Genomic DNA, 20,094 nt, shown 5'->3' with positions numbered 1-20,094 from the left:
ATGCATTTTTAAGAGACCCACTTATATTTCTCTTGACATTGGATTGGCTTGTTGCCGCACTCTTTGAAGCTTTTTCTACAATCTCTCTTTTAATGCCCTTGATGATAATCTGAATTAGTCGTCGAACAACTGTTGCAGCTGTAGGAAGAAATTTTCTTAGATAGCTATTCCGGAACGTTGGCTGAAAGGCCAGGTACCAGATACTCCAGATAATACTGGACATGTACAATTTCTGGATTACTGGAACGAGTCTAGAGGTCAAGGTTCAAAGGGTTTCCTTTCATGATGGGAACTTTGTCACTCAGTGATGTGAGTAAGCAACTAAATATAATCATAAGCCTCAAAAAGTGATAAGCGCAATTCTCATGCATTTACTTTCACAGTGAAATTCGGCTAATTGGCATATCATGATTCATTGACTGATTGGAATAAGCAATGGAGATGATTTCTACTGCACTAAATCGCTTCTAATCCACAGAAAAACGAAATGAATTCGAAAAAAACATTATAGTAGGATAGCTGTGCAAGATCAAAGTAAAAATCAGGCGGTACCCATCTCACGCACCTCAAACTCCCCGAAGAGTGCACCTGTTATATAATGTCCTTTATTCGGGGTCATCGACCTCCGACACAAAAATCTGAAGAAAAACGCGATTCTTCAAGAAGTCAAGAAAAAAGCAAACTTTAAACAATTTATAAGGGATGTTACCATAGAAAAGCACTCTTAGAACTCGGCACTAAAGAGGCAACTTTTCAATACGAGTTTATAAAGCGTGACTAAAATAATATTGTTTTGCTTATTAATATTTTTGAATGATTGTTTTTATCACCCTCTCTTTAAAAAGTTGCCGCTCTTTTATCGGTGGTTTATTATTACTCAAAGCTTATTTTCTCTTTGTTACCTTCCTAAGCCGAAAAAATCAATTTCGGAAGTTAGTCGTCGAACAGCTGTTGTACCCTAAAGAGGTTCGGTTTCTGGTACTTAAGATAACACTGAACGTGGTGCCACCAATTCTGGAACTTGGCTATAATTTACCGACGTACAAAGTTCAGCAGACCGTTGGTTGGGATGGGAACTTTGTCTTTGAGTGACGTGAGTTAGCAAAAAATGAGATCGTAAACAAAAGTGCGAGATACGTTGAGTTTGCCGGTACCGCCAACATTTTTTTAGTATGATTGTGAAGAAAAAACAGCTGATATAATCCTTTCTAGTTTAAAGAGGTGAGAATACCGGCACCTTGGGGCCACATCTCTGGACGTTGGTATGGAAATCGAACGGAACGGCCGATCCTCGCCATCCACGGATGGTTGGATAATCTGGGAACCTTCGATCGGTTGATTCCCCTGCTTCCCGATTACATAGGAGTGCTCTGTATTGATCTTCCCGGACATGGAAGATCCTCTCGCCTTCAGCCGGGGATCCACTACGGCGTCGACGAATATGTGCTGATCATTCCTCGAGTAATGAAGGAGTACGGCTGGTCAAAAGTTTCCTTGATGGGTCACTCCCTGGGTGGCATTTTAAGCTTCATGTACACCGCCCTGGCGCCACATACAGTGGATATGGTCATCTCCTTGGACATTTTGCTCCCCACAAATATAGCACCCAATGTAGCAATAGCCCAATTATCCCAAGGCATAGAAAAGCACCTGGTGGAAGAGGATCGTCAGGTGCAGAGCAATCTTCACGAGCCGCCCTCCTACACCCTCTCTCAGTTGACCAAAGTCCTTGCCAAAGGGAGCTTCAACTCTGTCGCTCCCGAGTTTGCTAAGCACTTGCTCCACCGCCAGGTGCAAAAGTCGCAACTTTATCCGGATAAATTCTATTTTTCAAGGGATGGTCGTGTTAAGTATTATAATACATCGCGAATGGATCCTGGACTCGCGGAGGAGATGACGAAACGGATCGGAAAAAAGCCGTACCTAATCATTAAAGGGTCAGAATCTTCATTCGTTGGACCTAAAGTGGAAAAGCCGCTGGCCATCTTACGCCAAAATAATCCGCACTTTGAGTTCTACGAGGTGGAGGGTGGTACTCATCACGTTCACCTCCATGCTGCCGAAGAGTGTGCCCGTTACATAGTGCCCTTTATAAGGCATCATCGGCCGCCGGCCCTGACTTCTTGGTCTTTAAGTGGAAGGGAACAGCAACTAAGTGCTGAGGAAAAGCGAAGGCAACAAGAAATATTTTTTAAAAGAATCAAAAACAAACGCAGCAAACTGTAAATTTGAAATAAAAATTACGAATAACTTTTATTACCTCAATTATCGGTCCCTGAATATGCATAATACAATCTCCGTTTTAAGGATATATTTTATAGAAGAGCGTTAGCAAATTTAGCCTCGAACTTATAAAGATATCCAACGTCTAAATCGGGATCCAAGAACTCAAGTTTTGGAGTGTTGAAGTGGAGCTTCGGGTTACCCCACTGAACTCCACAATCGTGACTCTGGGGTCAAGAATATATTTTAACGTAGATCGTTAGATAATTCAATTACAAACTCATAGAGGTATCCCACGTCTAAATCGGAATGCAAGAACTCAAGTTATGGAATGTAGAAACGCAGTTTTGGGTTCCCCCACTGGACGCCCTTGGAAATATGGAAAAATCGAACATGAAAATGGGTCAAAATTGTGACCCTCGAGTCAAGAATATATTTTGATGTAGATCGTTAGATAATTCAATTACAAACTCATAGAGGTATCCCACGTCTAAATCGGAATGCAAGAACTCAAGTTATGGAATGTAGAAACGCAGTTTTGGGTTCCCCCACTGGACGCCCTTGGAAATATGGAAAAATCGAACATGAAAATGGGTCAAAATTGTGACCCTCGGGTCAAGAATATATTTTAATGTAGATCTTAAGACAATTCATCCACGAGCTCATAGAGGTATCCCACAACTAAATCGGGATACAAGAACGCGAGATATGGAATGCAGAAGTTCAGTTTTGGGTTCCCCCACTGGACGCCCTTGGAAATATGGAAAAATCGAACATGAAAATGGGTCAAAATTGTGACCCTCGAGTCAAGAATATATTTTAATGTAGATCGTTAGATAATTCAACCACGAGCTCATAGAGGTATCCCACATCTAAATCGGGATACAAGAACGCGAGATATGGAATGCAGAAGTTCAGTTTTGGGTTCCCCCACTGGACGCCCTTGGAAATAGTGAAAAATCGAACATGAAAATGGGTCAAAATTGTGACCCTCGAGTCAAGAATATATTTTGATGTAGATCGTTAGATAATTCAATTACAAACTCAAAGAGGTATCCCACGTCTAAATCGGGATCGAAAAACTAGAGTTATGGAATATAGAAGTGCAGTTTTGGTTCCCCCACTGGAAGCCCTTGGAAATACTGAAAAATCGAACATGAAAATGGGTCAAAATTGTGACCCTCTTGTCAAGAGTATATTTTATTGTAGATCGTTAGATAATTCAATTACAAACTCATAGAGGTATCCCACGTCCAAATCTGGATACAAGAAGGCGAGTTATGGAATGTAGAAGCGCGGTTTTGGGTTCCCCCACTGGACGCCCTTGGAAATACTGAAAAATCGAACATGAAAATGGGTCAAAATTGTGACCATCGGGTCAAGAATATATTTTGATGTAGATCGTTAGATAATTCAATTCTAAACTCATAGAGGTATCCCACGTCTAAATCGGGATCGAAAAACTCATGTTATGGAATGTAAGTGCAGTTTTGGTTCCCCCACTGGAAGCCCTTGGAAAGACTGAAAAATTGAGCATAAAAATAGGTCGAAATTTTGACACTCGGTTCAAGGATTTTTTTTAATGTAGAAAGTTAGCAAATTCAAACACAAACTCCAATAATCAATTTTAAAAGGGTTACAAAAAGCTATAACGTAAAATATGGTTTAGTTGTTCCTATGAGTAACATATTTTGGGTACCTTGTATTCTATATTATTATTTTCTCTCTTCTCTTAATAAGCTTTTGTAGTACTTTATCTGCTACGGGAAACGCTTTCTCACCCTAGTAACTTCAAAATCCGACATGTAATTATAGATTATTGCCTTAGTGATGTCAATGCCTCAGCAGGTAGTCCGATGCCGATGGTTGAATTGCTTCCCTGTCCTTCAGGTCCTTGTGCGAGAATTTCCTGCTGTACGTGCAATTTAATGGATTTTAAGCAGCTTACAGCTTGAGCGCATTAGAACAATTAGCGCAGTCGATGGCATAGATTTCGATCCGCTAGAGCGCAAAAAGTTAAGCAGCCTTGAAGGGAAGCTCGTATTTTCCTCACAACGAATGTGGGGAATGCGAGTAGTTCCAAAACCGAAATTTAGAGAGTAATCAGCTAACCAAATGAATGCAAATTAAATAACTTAAATTCCAGAGCAAGTTTTCTGTCCTCGCAAAAGAAGACTGCTTCATTGAAAATGTATTTTCCCGCAAGCGTGGCAGATTTCCGTTGCCTACCTTTGGGCGAAAAGCAGGAAAATACGATTGAAGTGTGGGTGTGGAAGTGGGAGTGGCTCTTATTAGTTTAAACACACTTTGTTGTTATTCCAGGAATTGCTGAATTTTAAAGATTTGTATCGCATAATTTTCTTGTCATTCCTTTTGATTGGCCAACATTAATATTTATGGCGGGAGCTTCCTCTTCTCGCCACTTGGCTCGGCTGGTTAATTCAATAAATTAACGTTGGAGTGGAAAGGCAAGAAAATTCCATTTTTCCACTATCGATTTTGCCATTTTAGAGAGCTAAACCCCTGTACACACTCTTATATGTGTGTAGCTACCAAATACACGTGGCATTATTCGGTTGTAATCAGAGACGCCCCAGGGCTTCCCTCCATTCATTTTTTGGCATTTTGAAGGTGGAAACCATAAAGCCTTGCCGGCATATGCCTAGATTTGCAAATTAAACTGGGTTGGGCGGCGATTCTCGGCTCGTGTGCACTTAAATTGCCTTTGAATGGCTGGGAAACTTGAACGCCTTCCGCCTCTGATTTCGACAACAATTTCGCTTGGTGTGATTTTGGGTTAAGCAGCCTTAAAGAGGTTAAGGAAATCGCTCAGAGAACGCATGTATCTCCTTGGTTTTGGGTTTCCCTGGCTAATGGCCGGGAAAGCTGATGAATTCGCGGGACGGGCACTTAGTGAAAGTGAAGGCACATCATCATTTTCACTAGATGAACACTTCCGCGGAATAAAGATTTATGGGTATTTAGTCAAGAAACTTGAGCGATCCTTAAATCAACTCGGTTCTAATCGGAAAAAGTTCAAAGAATTATGTTCAGGGGAATTTAAAACTCACTTACGTTTTACATAAAATGCCACACAGAAATATTTACTAACGACTGTGATGAATAAAAGCGTTGGGAAAATTAAAATATCTTATGATTTATGTGGACTTTCCAACTTATACAGTATTAGTTTTGGTTGCCATAAACCTCTACCACAAATGAGAAAAAGTTCAAGGGTAAGTCCGTAAATTTTCCGGGGCACACTCTAGAGCGATTCTGGAGCGCTTTCGATGCGGCATGCATACGTCCAATAAACATCACCTGGCACTCCTTTAGTCGGGCCCATAAAACGGCCGAAACTACCGCATTAAATGATTTAAAACGAGCCACACGATTCTCTTGGCCTGATTGAAATGAATTGGTGGAAAAAGGGAAGCCCTAAAGCGCATGAATTATGCAGAGGCAAGCGGCAGCGGCATCGGCAGAGGCCCAGCTTAATAAACCAAACTTAACGAAAACTGTTTAAAATGCGAGCCGGCCATCTCGAATATTCCCAGCTCGGTGCAATAAATCTGAGGCCACAAACTGCACTCGATTGCCCTGCCGCATGCAACGCCACTCGCTTTTCCCTGCGAAAACGTGTGCGCAATTTTCGCAATTTTCTAATAGCCGTTAAAGCTGCCCGGGGGCTGAGGGGATCCCCCCTTTCTCGCACTGCTCCAGTAATATTAGCAAAAAAAAAAAAAAAGGGAAAAAGGAAAACAACTTTCCACGTCCGATGATGCTCCGTTGCATGACTTTTTGTTTTTAGCCCGAGCGGAAGTGCTTTCGACGCCATTTTGCGGCCGGCCATTGCAATTGAGTGCAGCCCTGACTTCATCAGCTTCCAGTTCCGCCCTGCGCAGCCCTCAAGGAGCCCTCGAGGGGCTCAAGGATACGTGCCCGAGCGCACTGGCACGCACTTTAAGTTTCATTAAACAAAACCATCGCGCCTAGGCCTCCGAAGATTGCCTATAAACTCATGGCAGCCAGTGAAATGGAAAGCGAAATCTATGACAGGACTCCGGGCTCCAAATACTTGGTACAGTGAACTGTCGGCTGAACAACCTTACCATTTAAAATTATATTACAACAAATCAAATGTCGCCTGATTAAAGTAATTACATACAATTCACTCTTTTAAATATTATTGAAAATATCTAATGTCAGTTAATAAATAGGAATGGGTATATTTTTTAAGAAGATACAAATATATTTTAATGTTAGTATATTTAAAAGCCATACTTTCCAGGGTTTACTCTACCCCTCGGCGTTCTTCGACACTGCTGACGCAGCAGTGAAAATCCGTTTGCATTTCAGTGATTCCGGCTGTCGGGCGGAGATTCCCATTGCCAGCCCCACATTCCTTGGACGACCATTAAATCTGCAACAATTTACTTGTGATTGACATGTTTATAAGGGTCGTAACCCACAGAGCCCCTTCTCCAGACCCATTTTTCCGAGGGAGTGACCCTTTTCCGGGTGGAGATATTTGTTTTTGTCCCCTTTCATAACCAAGTGAAGCCTAAAATGGTTCTGGACTGCCCGCTCTCCGTTTTTGTTTCATTTAGCCCGAAAAAATAAATCTTTGATATTTGTGCTGTCGGAGAAGCATACCAAATATCCTTTTGCATTTTCAAGTACTATGCCTTTGCACGGTGGAAGATTGCGAAGTGGCCAACAATTCCTGGTACTGTCTGAAATCTCGGGCACGCACAATTAAAAGTTCCCACGTCAAGCGATACATGAATAAAACAACAAAACCAGTGCGTAGAAGGGAAAATAAGTGAATCGAATGGGTTATGCCCTGGAAAAAATAGAATAAAATAATTAAATATGATTTATTGAATTCAACCTTTAGACCACAACAAATAATATAAAAATTACTTATACATTCCCAACCGCTCGAGCTCGTAGTTTAATTAAATCTTTTAGTGAGTTTCCATTTGAATAAATTCCCACACTTAAAACTTTCTTGTCCGGTTCATCATACCCATAAAAAGCCAATGAAAGAGGTGGAAATAAAGAAAATAAAAGAGTGCTCCCACAGAATCTCCGATATCTCCATCGGCAGACAAAACGCATGTTTTGTTTTAATTTTGCACTCGTCGGAAAAAGGCGCCCAACCGGTTTTTGAGGCGCCCCACAAAAAAAGGGCCTGAAACTGAATAAAAAATACTACAAAGCGCAATCAATTGAAATGCAGCAAAAAACAGCTGACACGCAAGCAGCGGCAACTCGAACGCATTTCGAACCGCAACTCGAACCCAAAACCCGGTGTGAAAGATCACGGTTAGGATCGTTAGCTTTGGAGATCTTTCAGTCGAGCGCGAGAATTCCACGCGGGCGGACGGGGCGGATGAACGACATTCGGTATCATATCATTTCGGTGTCGAAAAAGGCGATAAGAACTGATTTCATTTCGAAATAGCCAAAAGTATGTCCGCGTATCAAGCCCAGTCAAATTAGCCAACCTTTAACAACACGTAAAATGAACTGAAAACCCATTTCGAAAGAACCGAAAACATTTGTCAGCTGTTAAAACAAATTTTGTGTGGAGAAATGCTAATGACTTTTGTTGCTGCTGCTGCTGAACTTTTCAATTAATTTAACAGCCCGACGTCGTCGTTGGTATAGATCTTATCGTCGTATCATAAAACAAAATAAAGGCCCAGGCCCAGTTGAAAATAACACACAAAAAAACACGGAAAAAGTTCTCAAGAAAGTTTAACGAAATTGAAAGAAAACAAAACAGCAGCTCGAACGGCTGTTGTTGTCTATTTTGGCAGTGACTTTTTTAGGCCGAAAGGTGTGCTCGATTCCAACGATTCGAGGCATTACGAGCCCCCGTGGGGCTCTAAATTTTCAGCTACCCTTTTCGTGAGTTTTTTCGCTGAGCTCAGTGGGATATAAAAATATAGACATAACTCCGTTCATATTTTGCACGTAATATTCGTACTGACATTTGAAACCAGAAATCCGAATGCCCCATCGCGAAGTTGTTCCTTACCCGTCCTCTGCCATTAATTGAAATTCAATGCGGAAGGGGTGGTCGGGAGGGAGCAACCGCTAGGCCATGACAATTATTACTGCCTCCCAAAAGCGGCCAAAAGAACAGGTTGCTCCATCAAGCCAAGTAGTGCAAATTGCTTTGCCAGCATAGAACATAAAAAACGCGAAAGGAAGTTAGCGCTGTACAGCAGGTATTGGAATACTCTGATGGGTATACTTCTTATAAAGTATATCTTATCATTCATGAAAACTATGAGAGAAAATAGCTAGCTTATTAGCCCTAATGTTTGAATATGGTAATAGATTATACTTGAGGACATACCAACTTTTATAAGGGATAATATAATTTTGTAAAAAGAAGATTAAGGGTCATTTAAATAGCAGATGGCCATCGCTAAAATCAGTGATTTCCTCAAAATGAAGAACATACTCTTTCTTATCACGATGCCAAACCGTATCTATAAGATACCTGAATACCCCCTTAAAGAGTATGGGAAAAACGGAGCAAGATTGCCAGAGGAGTGGGGGCCAGGAAAGGAGGCATCGACCACTTACGCATAACTGTAAGATAGACTGCCAGCAAACAGGATTTCTTGCACGTACTTCTTGCTCGCAAGTGAAAGAATTACTTGGCTCTTGTTGCCCCTCTATGTGGTACATAGTGTTTGAGCTCGCCGCGCCCCTTATCAACCGACAAATTAAGTTCAAACTGCTGCTGCTGGCTGCCCGGCATGGAAAAGAGCTAAAACTTCAATTTGTGTCAAAATACTCGTGCGCAAAAATGGAATTTTTCCATTAGGCCCCATAGATAGAGACCCCAAACAGAAAAAAAATAAAGAAAAACAACCAACAAAAAACTCCTAAACTAACATGAAAATAGTGAAAATCATGTGGAGAGACTGGCTGGGCACTGGGAAAAACAATGTTTATATGATCAAATATTAACATGTCGAAAAACTATTCAGAGATTTATTAACTTGCTTAGCTTCAGAGTAATATATATGAAGTTGAGTTTATATGAGCTATATAATGGTACATTTTAATAAGGGCTCAAAGGGAATTTAGGATGGTACTTTATAATATGTAGATGGGGCACAATATAACTAGTGCTAATTAAACTTTTAAGAAGGGTAACTGCCATTGAAAAATGGGAAGTTTCTTTCGGTGTACTGGAGTGAAGTAAAGTAAAGGCAACCGAGGTTTCATGCTGCAACTTGTCAAACGTGTTCCCCAACAAAGTCTCTCGGCATTTGGAAATGTGCAGCATTGTGCAGCGGCAAGAAAAACAGCAGCAGCAGCGACGAAAACAACTCGCATAACTGTGACTTGTATTAATTTTCAAGCTTTTCCAAAGCTGCAAGCCAAAAGAAAATCCTAATCCCGCGTTGTCTCAGCAGAAATATAATGTGCGCGGCGACAAAGGCTTCAATTAGCATTTAGAAAAGCCGCCCCATCATCGTGATCCCATCAGCACAGTCCCCCTACAGATGGAGGAGGACGTGCTGAACGCCCTGCAGACGCGGAGTGCCTACCTATCCGGCGGATTCGATCGCCAGAAGCGCATCATCTTCGTTGTCAACGCGTTCAACGATCTGCAGCTGTGGAACCGCCGCTATCTGCAGGTGACTCTGGACTATCTGAAGCGGTCGCTCAGGTGAGAATCGGGAATTAAGTGGTCTTAGGCAGGGGCATTAGAAACAGAAAGGCCGACGACTCATTAGCATATGGCCGAAATATGCAAATGGCCCGCAGATGATGAAGGTTTTTTCTTTATGCCGTCTGTTAATGCATCACTTTTCATTAGACACGGCTTTCGGCTGAGGGGAGGGATCTGGGGAACCGGGTCTCGAAATGGGGGTCTTGGGTGCGGAGTAGGCCTCACCAAAGCTAGTTATTTATATGCGAAGTGTCAGAGTTCTCAGGCAAATTAAATGTTTAAACATGCGGTTGAAGCAGAAAAAGTGTTAATATGCAAATATTATTATTAGAAAATATGTCTTACGAAATTATAGCAATCCAAAACTTTATATTCTAAAAAAATAAGTAGAGGAAAGTTGGTCATTTTACACCTGTATGTAAAAGTAAATATGACCCAATGTTCCGAATGAAAAAAACACTATAAAACTAATTTATGAAAATGATATACACCTCGCAGAGGTCGAACAACAGCCTATGGGCTCTACGGAAACGCCCTTCTTTTGTTATTTCCCCACTTGAGTTTCGTTTCTTTATTGGCACAACAGGCAAATTGTTTAATTTTACGAGGTAGCCATCAAACACACATTTAAAGACGGAGAAAAGGCCGCATGAATTATGGATTTATCGATTGTGATCAATCAACTGGCAATGGGTCACATGAGTGTTGCCCCCGTCAAGAAACTAAAGAGTGGCTAATTAAAGCCAAATCCTAACTGGCAAGCTAATGAAGCGTTTAAAAGCGCTTTTCCCTCGAAACCCAACCGATTAACCATCTTGGCATTAATCTCTTCCAGCGCTTCGGTTCTGCAGAATGGAGTGAGTGTGGTGGTCAATGCCCAGGAGAGCAGTTCGCGGATCTCGCGGCAGCAGGTGCGCCAGATATACTCCCTCTTCGGGGGCGACATCAATGTGGATCTGTATCTAGTCAGGGCGGAGGGCTTCTGGGAGAAGCATGTGGAGCCGTGCACCAAGTCCCAGGTCAAGGGAGAGGTAAGCGAATGACCTAGATTTGGACAAAGTAAATAATACACTGGAAAAAGGAATTGATATTCTGCCAGAGAGCTCAAAAAAATTAAAAATAATTGTGGAACTAGACAATTTTATACATTTCGGGATAAAGATAGAGAAATACGCTACTGACGTTTTTATATGAGTTCAAAAATGAAATGAATATAAAAATAAGCGCCATTTTATAAGTTCAAAAAGTTCTCAATTTACTGGAAATAAATGTAATTCATTCTTAAAATTTTGTCAAGTTAAAAATGTTCTCAAAACGCGTATGAAAATTTATACATTTACCAAATGTTTCTCAATTTAAACAAATTAAATGCTTTCCTAAAATTTAGTTAAGTAAAAAATGTTCTTAAAATAAGAATCAAAATTTCACTCGAAACTTTTTCTCTGTGTAACTTAGCCCCTGGTGCTGTCCAAGGCGAGGCTGTTCAAGTTCATAGAGCCGCAGAACCTGCCCGAGGAGCTGGGCGGCACCTTGCAGTTCAACTACGATCTGTGGCTGCAGCAGCGCAAGGTAAGTGCCCCAGTTTCTGTCCCGTTCGAACGGCAGCTAATGCCCACATATTCGCAGTCCATCGACGAGTTCACCAGATTGCATGTGCAGACTCTGGCTTCGATGGAGAAACTGTTGGCTCTGCTGCGGGAGCACAGGTCCCTGCGGCCGGCGGAAGCGGATGTGGAGCTGAAGAAGTGCGCCCAGCTGCACGCCGGTGTCCAGGGCGACATAGAAGCCGCCATCGACATGGGTGAGTCGCGTTCGTGGCTCGAGTCTTTCGTTTTTAGAGTGTGGCTTTTTCTCGTTTGCTGCCCCCCAAGCAATTAACATAATTCGTTGTGCCCTCGAAGCAAACGAGTTGTTCAGAGAGACGGACAGGGACGGGGCGAAAGACACACATGTGACAAGTAAATCATTGAATTTTGTGTTTTTCAATTAGAAATGCGCCACGTTTGGCAAACTCGTTTTTCGCGCGCCGTTTTTGTTGTGGGTTGACTTTAACGGCACCGAATAACATTGAAAATGCGGCCTACGGAAGGTTATTTTTGACAGAAATTCCGTTTTCAATGGAAATGGGCATTGTTTATGATTGACAATTGCTCGCAAAGTTATAAAGACTGATTGATTGGTTAAGGAAAGTTAAAGGATTTGCATAAAACATATTATAATAACGGGTTTTCTTTTAAAAAAAAGTTTAAAATGTTTATGAAAACCAGTTTTTGAGCAGTAAGAATCAAATACTTTTCTGGCTTCATTAAGTTATTTTCGAGAACCGTTTGCGGTTTGAGATCATTGAGCCCTGAGCCAGCCGTGTTTACCAGTGTTCACACTTCAATTTCTGAACAACGACTTCAAATTCGGCCGAATTCTCTTTCGAGTGCGTGGGTTTGCAAACAACGACAAACGTGACCTTTCACTTAAAGCCACAAAAGTCTGTGATGCGCAACGAAATGGTGGCACATGCCACAGTCCACAGAGCCAGTCTCGGATTTAAAGCGTCTCCGGGAATGAGGTTTCACTTTTGTGGATGTGTGAATGGCCTTAGATCCCATTCCCCAGCAACGAAAACCCTAAATACAGAGCAAAAAAAAAGCAGGAGTTTAAAAATTAGCAGAAGATCAAGCATATTCTAAATAATGCTAGAATAAACCCTCTTTATAATATCAATATTCGATTTTCTTAAGTCAGCTAAAATGAGTAGTACACATGTAGGGGAAAGATTGTATGTGTATGAGAGTGAATACAACAAAACTGAAATAAAGGAATCACTGATAATAAGAATTTATTTATTATTTTTCAATAATTTATGAGGTTTTTTATTATTTATTTTTATAAAGAATTTTGTACCAAATTTTCTAGGAGCAGAACATTTGTAAATTGCCGAACGAATTTAGTATTTCTTTGGGAGCCGTGTTTTGGGTATATTGAATATTTTTCACCAACACATTTTTCGCAGTGCACATTTCTCAACCCCTTTCCCTTTTCTCTTCGACTCTATTGCATGCTGGCCATTGTGCAGGTAACGCGATCTTGGCCCGCTTCAACGAGGTCTACGAGACGCATTCACCGCCGCCACAAGCGGTCGCACCTGCCTCGGAGTCCGCCGCGAGCCCCCCGCCAACTACTGCCCACTCCGCCACTGCTGTTCCCGCGCAGCAGCAGAAGCCCCTGCTGCCCCCCGATCTCGTGTGTGAACGGGCCCGCATCGAGCTGCGATTGAACGAGATCGAGAAGAAACAGACGGCCATTCGGACGGCCTGGCTGGAGTTGCTGCGATCCCTGCGGGAGGCACGAGAGCTGAGCACTCTGGAGGAGGGCGTGTCCTTCGTCACCAACTGGATCCTGCAGGAGGCGGAGCAGCTCCTTAGCCGCCAAAGGAGCATTGCAGGGGATGTCCGGGGCTGTGAGGCCCTGCGCTCCGCCCACGATCAGCTCGAGTTGGAGTGCCGGGACACCTACGGTTGCTACGCCGAGCTGCTCTACAAGATCGAGAGATTCGCCGGGGACAGGCAGGCGTCTCCCAAGGACTTGGTTCTGTGCCAGGATCTCCTCTCGCAACGGGATTTCATGCAGTTTGTGTGTCGCTCCTTTGCCAAGAGGTTGGAGCGCCGAAGGAATGTCCTCATGACCGCCCTGAGGTTCCACCGACTCCTCGACCAATTCGAGGAGCTCCTGACCACGGGTAACCATGTGCTGGAGGTGGACAGCCGATCGCTCGACTGGCCCGAGGCGGAGCAGCTGCTCATGCAGCTAAAGAACAACCAGGAAACGATGGGTGAGTTTGGAAATTATCATGTTCAATATCTGTTTTGCTCACTCAAAATGGCCATCGAACCCTGACAAAAATATGTTAAAATTGGTATGATAATTATCATAGGCATGACAGAAAATATTTTGAGCGGAAAACTCATAACAAATACTTTACACAATTGTCACGCTTTCAAACTTCAGTGATGTTAAATATAAACAAATTAAAAGAACTTTCTCTAATCGAACCGAAAATATCTAACTATAAACTTTTTCTTACTGATTATATGTTAAAATCTTACATTAGTAAATACAACCGATCTCTAAGCCATACTTATCCAACATATCTAACATCACCAGGCCACGTCGAGCGCGATCTTGTGCGTGAAGGTGAGAAGCTGAGCGACATGCTGGCGATGCCGGTGAAAGACGCTCTGGGTCGCGACCTCCAGCTGGACTACAGCCCCGAGATCGCCCAGCTGCGGCGGCAGATCGACGAGAGCAGGCGGCGGCGTCAGGTGTGCGGCCATCGGTTGGCGCTGCAGCGGCTCACCTTGGAGCAGGTGACCCACATCCACGCCTACGAGGAGGACGCGCGGAGGGCGCGGGACTGGCTGCAGGAGCTGTACGCCGTCTTGCTGCGGTGCCACTCCCATGTCGGCTGCAACATCCACGAGATCCAGCTGCAGAAGGACGAGCTGCAGGGGTTCGAGGAAACCGGCCGGGTGAGTTTTCCCCTCTTTGCTGGGTTTATTTCGGGGGGAAATGAGATGGAGGCAGTGCATCCGCGTGGCAGACAGAGAAAGGGAGAGCCAGTTTGGCTAACGGCAGAGTGACCGATAAATTGCCCAGTTCGAGGCGAACTTTCTGGCGGAAAATCAAGGCCTCTTTGCGTTGATACAAGGTTGCCCAACTAGTGTTCCAGCCCATCAACATAAAATGATTCTATAAAAGTATTGAAAATACAATTGCATTTGATGTTGTTCTTAAAAAGAAACATATTCTCATAGGATTTAATGATCTTAGAAAGTGACTCAGGTAGATTGGTATATATTTAATCCTTATAATTATTTAAAATTCCCTTACTTATTGACACATTTTAAACCAATTTCTTTGCACCTCCCTTACATAGAGCATCTACCACTACGGCTGCCAGTTGCTGGAGGCTTCCCAGACACTGCGCCTCTGCTGCAAGCTGGATCCGTCGGGGTCTGGGTCGCAATCCAATCCCGGCCAGAGCTTGATCAGTGATGAGCTGGAGCACACGTGGCACAGCCTGCAGTCCGTGGCCCAGGAGCAGATGACCAGACTGCGGGTCTCGGCCGTATTCCATCGCTCTGTGGAGGCCTACTATCGCCAGCTGAGGGAACTGCGTCCGCTCTTGACCCAGGAGCTCTCCGCCCAACTGCAGCAGCAACAACGACAGCAGCACAACCGCAGCAGCAGTGGCATAAGTAGCGATGCTGAGGGAGAAATCGAAGCGGAGCTCTCTCCACTGGGAGAAATGCCCCCTCGCTTGCAGCGTCATCTGGTGGCCAGGGAGCAGCTCCTGGTCGAGGTGGGCAGAATGGTCAGGTTGGGAAGACTGCTGAAGAAGCGGCTCAAGGAGCCCTTCGTCCTGGATGCCCTGACGGGCAAGAGGTGAGTTCAAGTGAATTGTAATCTATGATACACCTGCAGTAGCGTGAGTGCCTGGACTTCAACCTTATGTCGGCGGCTACTTCATTATGCTCAACGCATAGAACTCAGACGGGAAAAACAGCAAAACGTTTTGCATATCAACTTAAGCATGAGAAAGATTTTCACTCAACTCACTCGAACTCGCGGCAAATTAACTAAGGAAAAACAACAACGAAAGAGCAAAGAACTAACAAGTTGCTAGAAATAAAACTAAAAGAAATGATAAATGGGAATTGAAAATGGAAAAAGAAAGGCAACTTGCCAATACGCTTTAAAAATGTGGGATGAGAATCCTTATGTATAAAAAGAAAATATTCTTTTGGGATTTATTTAATTTTCTTACCGTACCTTATGATAAATGACGTGTTTAACACCTATTAAATGTCACAATAAAATTGAACATTATGATTCAAATTATAAGGAATTATATAAAAACATAAAGTCATTTTAAGACCCATCAAACCGCTCAATTCTTCCCAAGTAACCGCAGACAACCAAAAATAATTTTTGACAGAATGAAACAAATGTCAAGCGGCCGCGACGCACTCGAAAAGATCCACCGCCCAACAGCCGAAAAAGAGCCAAAAAAATATTGAATTAAAATAAAAGAACTATGCCATATAGAAGATCTTTCCGCCCAAGAGCCGGCGTCCAAATCCAAGTAGTCTATTTCAGTGCGTGGTCCAGTGCGGTCGTCGTTCGGTCCTCAGTCGAATTGGTTTCTCGGTTCGGAGCGCGAGATTTCAAGACAACTGTCAGTTTGTGAAATTAATGGAACACTCGGAAAGAATATATATTTAGTGTGTGCGAGATAAAGAGTGAATTTCCTGGAGAACGTGCGTGACAAGTGGGTCAAAGTGGGGAGCATTGTGATAGGAAGGTGTTATATATAGAAGTGTCCTCATGGTTACCACTCTCGAGCATTTGCTAATCCCGGCACAGTGAATAATTGAATCCACAATTATCGGAGAGCCACAGCTCCCTTCAACTGGCCACTAGCCAAAAGCGTGTTATAGCGTCTTACGTCAAACTAATTGTTCCCCAGTTCCCCGAAAGACAGAAAAAGGGAGGCGCCGGCTAGACAACTTACTTGAAAAAGCTCAAAATGTTTGCCAGATTTCGTAATTTGTTTGCCAAATCAAAGGGAGACGAGGAAGTGGAGCAGGAGGTAGCACCCAGGCCGGAAGTGCCCAGCATTGTGGTGGACGAACCGCCCAACGAGCTAGAGCCTCCGGTGGAGGAAAGTGAAAATAAATCCCCAAATGGAGAGCAAACTGAGGCTAATACCACTGCTCCCTTGGCAAGCGAAGAGGAGGATTTGGCGGGAAGTCCCCATGAAGTCCTAAGTGATTCCTCAAGCGATCTCAGCCGACTTTTGGAGGCCATAAACGAGGCCAGTAAACTGCCGGAAGTGAGTAGTGAGGATACCCAGGGTGAAGATGAGGATTACGAGGACGACGACGATGATGAGACGGCCAGCACTTCGAGTGTCAAGACCAAAATAGCCAAGGCCTCCATAGAAAGGGATATCATTCTGGAGGAAACCGAAGAAGAGGAGGAGGATGAGGTGGACTCTGGGCCACCTCTCAAAAGCCTGGACAAGATCAAGGCCCTCATTCGCAACGATAGTGAGACGTATCCGCAGAGCGAATATACCGATAATGAAACGCCCTCGCACTCACGCACTGCCTCTGTGGATTCCGGAGCCCCCGATAACCCGCGTCTTTCTGGTGATTTCAGTGTGGTGGCCGACGAACTGCCTCTGGACAGCAGCCCCAGTCCACCCCATGACAGCGGAAGAAACAGCAGTGCTGGCAGCGAGGTGCCCGCAGAGTCCGCGCCAGCCACTGTGCAGGTGGTGCCCACGGGAAGCAACGAACTGGCCTGCGCCGCCATCTCCCACAAGCTGGGAGCCATTGCCGAGGTCGCCGAGTCCCTGGACGCAGTCATCCGGGATGTCCAGCAGCAGGAGGGAGCAGCCAGCAGTGGGATCACCAACGGCACCGCACCCCACGGCATCAAGAAGCTGGGGAGCATCGAGGTAAGCTTAGATAAGGCATGCTGATAAAGAACCATCATCCTTGAACGGATATTGCTTTTTGTCATTCCCCTAGGACTGGCACTCCCGCTCCACCGAGGACGAGTCCTTCGCCACCGCCTCCGAGGGCAACTTCACGCCCAACTCGCACTCATCCTCCTTCCAAACGGCCTCGGGACGCACTAGCTCCTACATAGGCTCGGCTAAGAACTCCTTCGACGAGGCGGATGACTCCACCTTGAGCACCTTCGAGATACCCGAGCTGCCGCACTCCCCGGTGAACATGTCCTTCGATAGCTCCGAGCTGAGTTACTTCTCCGCCCATCAACAGAGGATGAAGAGTGAGGATCAGGACAGTGTGGTGGGCGTGGCCGAGCTGCACAGTCAGAGTGTGACGCCCACGCCGGACGAGGAGCAGCAGCACCTGCTCCTGCCACTCCCCCTGCCCCAGGCCATCGAATCGGACAGTGAGGTGGAGGGCTTCAGCTTGGCCACGGGAATCACCACGGAAACGGCCCCCAGGATGTCCAATGCCCACACGCCGGAGGTGAGCTACCGATCCGCTGATAATACCGCTCCGCCTTCAACTAACCCCAACGAATCCAAACCGCCGACGTCCTGGCGACGCAGTAAATACTACGAGAACATAACGAAGCAGACGATCAAGGGATTTCTCTAGGAGATGTGGCCCACCTGTGCCACCAGAAAGATGAGCCCAATGCTTTCCCGCCCAATTAACCCGCGCCATTTGCTTCTCCGCCGATGCTCGACATTCTTGCCATTAATTAGTTGGCATATTATTTTTGATGTTTTCCTCAAAACCTATTTTAGCCCATGAGCTAAAAGTTTTTCATCCGTTTTGTTTTGTTTGCTATCTTATTTAGCATGATTTTTTTAGTTACTAAATTGCTTGCATAAAATTGATTGAAATATTTCTTGGTTCAAACTTGTTCTGTTTTATTTATCCCAGCTTTATAACTAGTAATTATTTTCTTAGTTCAAATTTAGTTTAAGCCCTGCAAAATTAGAGAATTCCAGAATATCTATAAATTATTTATAATAATACATTTCATTCAGTCACAGCCAGTCGAAATTTTTTGCCATTAATTGTATGTTTAATATTTATTTATAACTATTTCTCCCCACACAGTCACAAACTATAGTGCAATTAATATTGGAAATGTTTTACCCCAAAAATAAAGCTAATCATATACACTTTTGTCAATAACTTTTCAGATAATTTTCTAATATTAAGTTAACAAGTAAGTAGAGGGAAATTTAAAATTAAATTTTCAAATCCCTGAAAAACATTGCATAACTTTAGGCGGGAATCGGGAAAAGTCATTGCCATCATCCGTACTTAACTCTGAGTGCTCTTTTGGACTTATTCCACCCTTCATATTTTTTTGGAATCTGCCTGCGTGGGTGGCCCTTTCCCTAAACATTTAACAAGTGGTCCTCAAGTGATTTCAATTATCTGAAATGTGAACTGTCAGCGGGCGAAGCGGGGAAATGGGGTTAAGAGGGGTGGCTTTCATTCCGTGAGCTCCTCACTCAAGTGGCTCATTAATCTCAATTAAAAACATATAAATAAAATGTTCAGAGTGTGGCGAGTGAGTGAAAAGAACTCATACTTAGCAAGCTGATCATCCAGAAAGGCGGGCCAAATATCTACGAGATTCTTTTCATGCCGTTCGACCAGATTCCGTGACGTGATGGCGCTGGAAGAATAATTTGATAAGTTCGAGCGATGATAGCGAAAAATATAACTTGCAACTGGGGGCATTGATTGCATGCGATGGATATTGCACGAAGTCGCAGTCCGGAGCCAAAGTCAAGCTTCAAGACACGCATTTTGGGCGAAAAACACTTCGTAAATTGAGGTATAGAGTGTGGTGAGGGGTTGCAAATGCGGGCGGTCAGTTGGCCCCCTATTAAGACACGATACGTCTGCTTTCCTCAGCCGTTCTGGTGTTGTTATTCTGCTCTTCCTGTCTTCACTCTGTTATTAAAGTACCAAGGCTGCACTTGAATATGTTGCGGCTTGGGATACCCTTTCTTAAATGGGGTGTATGGGATCAAGGTATACTTGTTTTAAGAAGATAAAAAACAAAATTTATAATAACTATATAGTTGGATAATATATATTTATCTCAAGGAACTCCATTTTAACTTTCTGAAGAAAGAGGTATACCACTTTTTATCTGATGAATTAAATAACCTTTTTGATTTACCTCACTGTACTTGAACTTTTGTGGTTTTCTTATTCTTTAAACTTTCTCTTGCCTTCTTCATCGAACCTATAATAATGGAGTGTACAGGGTACAAGCTCTTCGTTTCTCTTTCTCCCAAAATCTCCCCATACCTTTCGTTGGTATTGTAATTGCTGAAAAGCCGGGCGCAGGGCATTAAAAATTGAAATCATGAATTAACGACGCCGCGAATGCCAAGAGCACTTGTTTATTTATGTCGTCCCCCGTGAAGCCCCTCGTCTTGCCTCTCTTTCTGCCGCATATTCCCCTCTCTCTCCAACAATCTCTTCTCAAAATTGAAGCCGGCTTTTTGAAAACCGAGCTTAACGAGAGTCAAGAGATCAACAAAAGAGGGAATTTTCCTATACCAACTGAGCGAATCGGGTAAAATTCAC

General features: G+C 43.7%; 2 protein-coding genes across 13 annotated transcripts; both read left to right on the top strand.

The window, feature by feature from the left end:
• Positions 1–129: 129 nt before the first annotated feature.
• Positions 130–2,265, top strand: LOC108035684 (probable serine hydrolase). Of its 5 annotated transcripts, none has more exons than XR_001768786.3 (3): positions 130–309; positions 384–1,150; positions 1,213–1,310. XR_001768786.3 is itself a non-coding variant. In XM_044095180.2 (3 exons), exons 2-3 carry the CDS (start codon positions 1,070–1,072, stop codon positions 2,224–2,226), a joined length of 1,038 nt encoding a protein of 345 aa, XP_043951115.1. In that variant the 5' UTR covers positions 130–309; positions 912–1,069; the 3' UTR covers positions 2,227–2,265. The 5 variants fall into 5 exon arrangements, 3 of the variants coding, with proteins under 3 accessions (XP_043951115.1, XP_050742271.1, XP_050742270.1); XR_006368499.2 differs by having other exon boundaries at positions 384–534; positions 1,213–1,279; XM_044095180.2 differs by having other exon boundaries at positions 912–1,093; positions 1,213–2,265.
• A 5,331-nt stretch (positions 2,266–7,596) lies between these two features.
• Positions 7,597–18,662, top strand: LOC108035369 (SEC14 domain and spectrin repeat-containing protein 1-B). 8 transcript variants are annotated; one of them, XM_044094939.2, is made up of 10 exons: positions 7,597–7,699; positions 9,672–9,928; positions 10,767–10,962; positions 11,387–11,500; positions 11,558–11,732; positions 13,002–13,757; positions 14,090–14,454; positions 14,862–15,370; positions 17,150–17,450; positions 17,524–18,662. In XM_044094939.2, the coding sequence occupies exons 2-10, from the start codon at positions 9,762–9,764 to the stop codon at positions 18,124–18,126; spliced, it is 3,186 nt and encodes a 1,061-aa protein (XP_043950874.1). In that variant the 5' UTR covers positions 7,597–7,699; positions 9,672–9,761; the 3' UTR covers positions 18,127–18,662. The 8 variants fall into 8 exon arrangements, with proteins under 8 accessions (XP_043950874.1, XP_050742094.1, XP_043950873.1 ...); XM_050886137.1 differs by having other exon boundaries at positions 9,669–9,928; XM_044094938.2 differs by having other exon boundaries at positions 9,629–9,928.
• Positions 18,663–20,094: the final 1,432 nt, after the last annotated feature.

This window comes from Drosophila biarmipes, chromosome 3L (genome assembly GCF_025231255.1).
Source record: "Drosophila biarmipes strain raj3 chromosome 3L, RU_DBia_V1.1, whole genome shotgun sequence".
Lineage (NCBI taxonomy): Eukaryota > Metazoa > Arthropoda > Insecta > Diptera > Drosophilidae > Drosophila > Drosophila biarmipes.
Note: the sequence above shows the minus strand (reverse complement) of the source record. Positions and strands in the feature narration are given on the sequence as shown.

Coding starts and splice junctions, on each gene's coding strand:
- LOC108035684 (XM_050886313.1), top strand. CDS start 283: ATGATGGGAACTTTGTCACTCAGTGAT. Junction 310..1,212: donor GAACTTTGTCACTCAGTGAT/GTGAGTAAGCAA, acceptor AATCCTTTCTAG/TTTAAAGAGGTGAGAATACC.
- LOC108035369 (XM_050886139.1), top strand. CDS start 9,762: ATGGAGGAGGACGTGCTGAACGCCCTGCAGACGCGGAGTGCCTACCTA. Junction 15,371..16,525: donor GATGCCCTGACGGGCAAGAG/GTGAGTTCAAGT, acceptor AATGTTTGCCAG/ATTTCGTAATTTGTTTGCCA. Junction 17,451..17,523: donor AGAAGCTGGGGAGCATCGAG/GTAAGCTTAGAT, acceptor TCATTCCCCTAG/GACTGGCACTCCCGCTCCAC.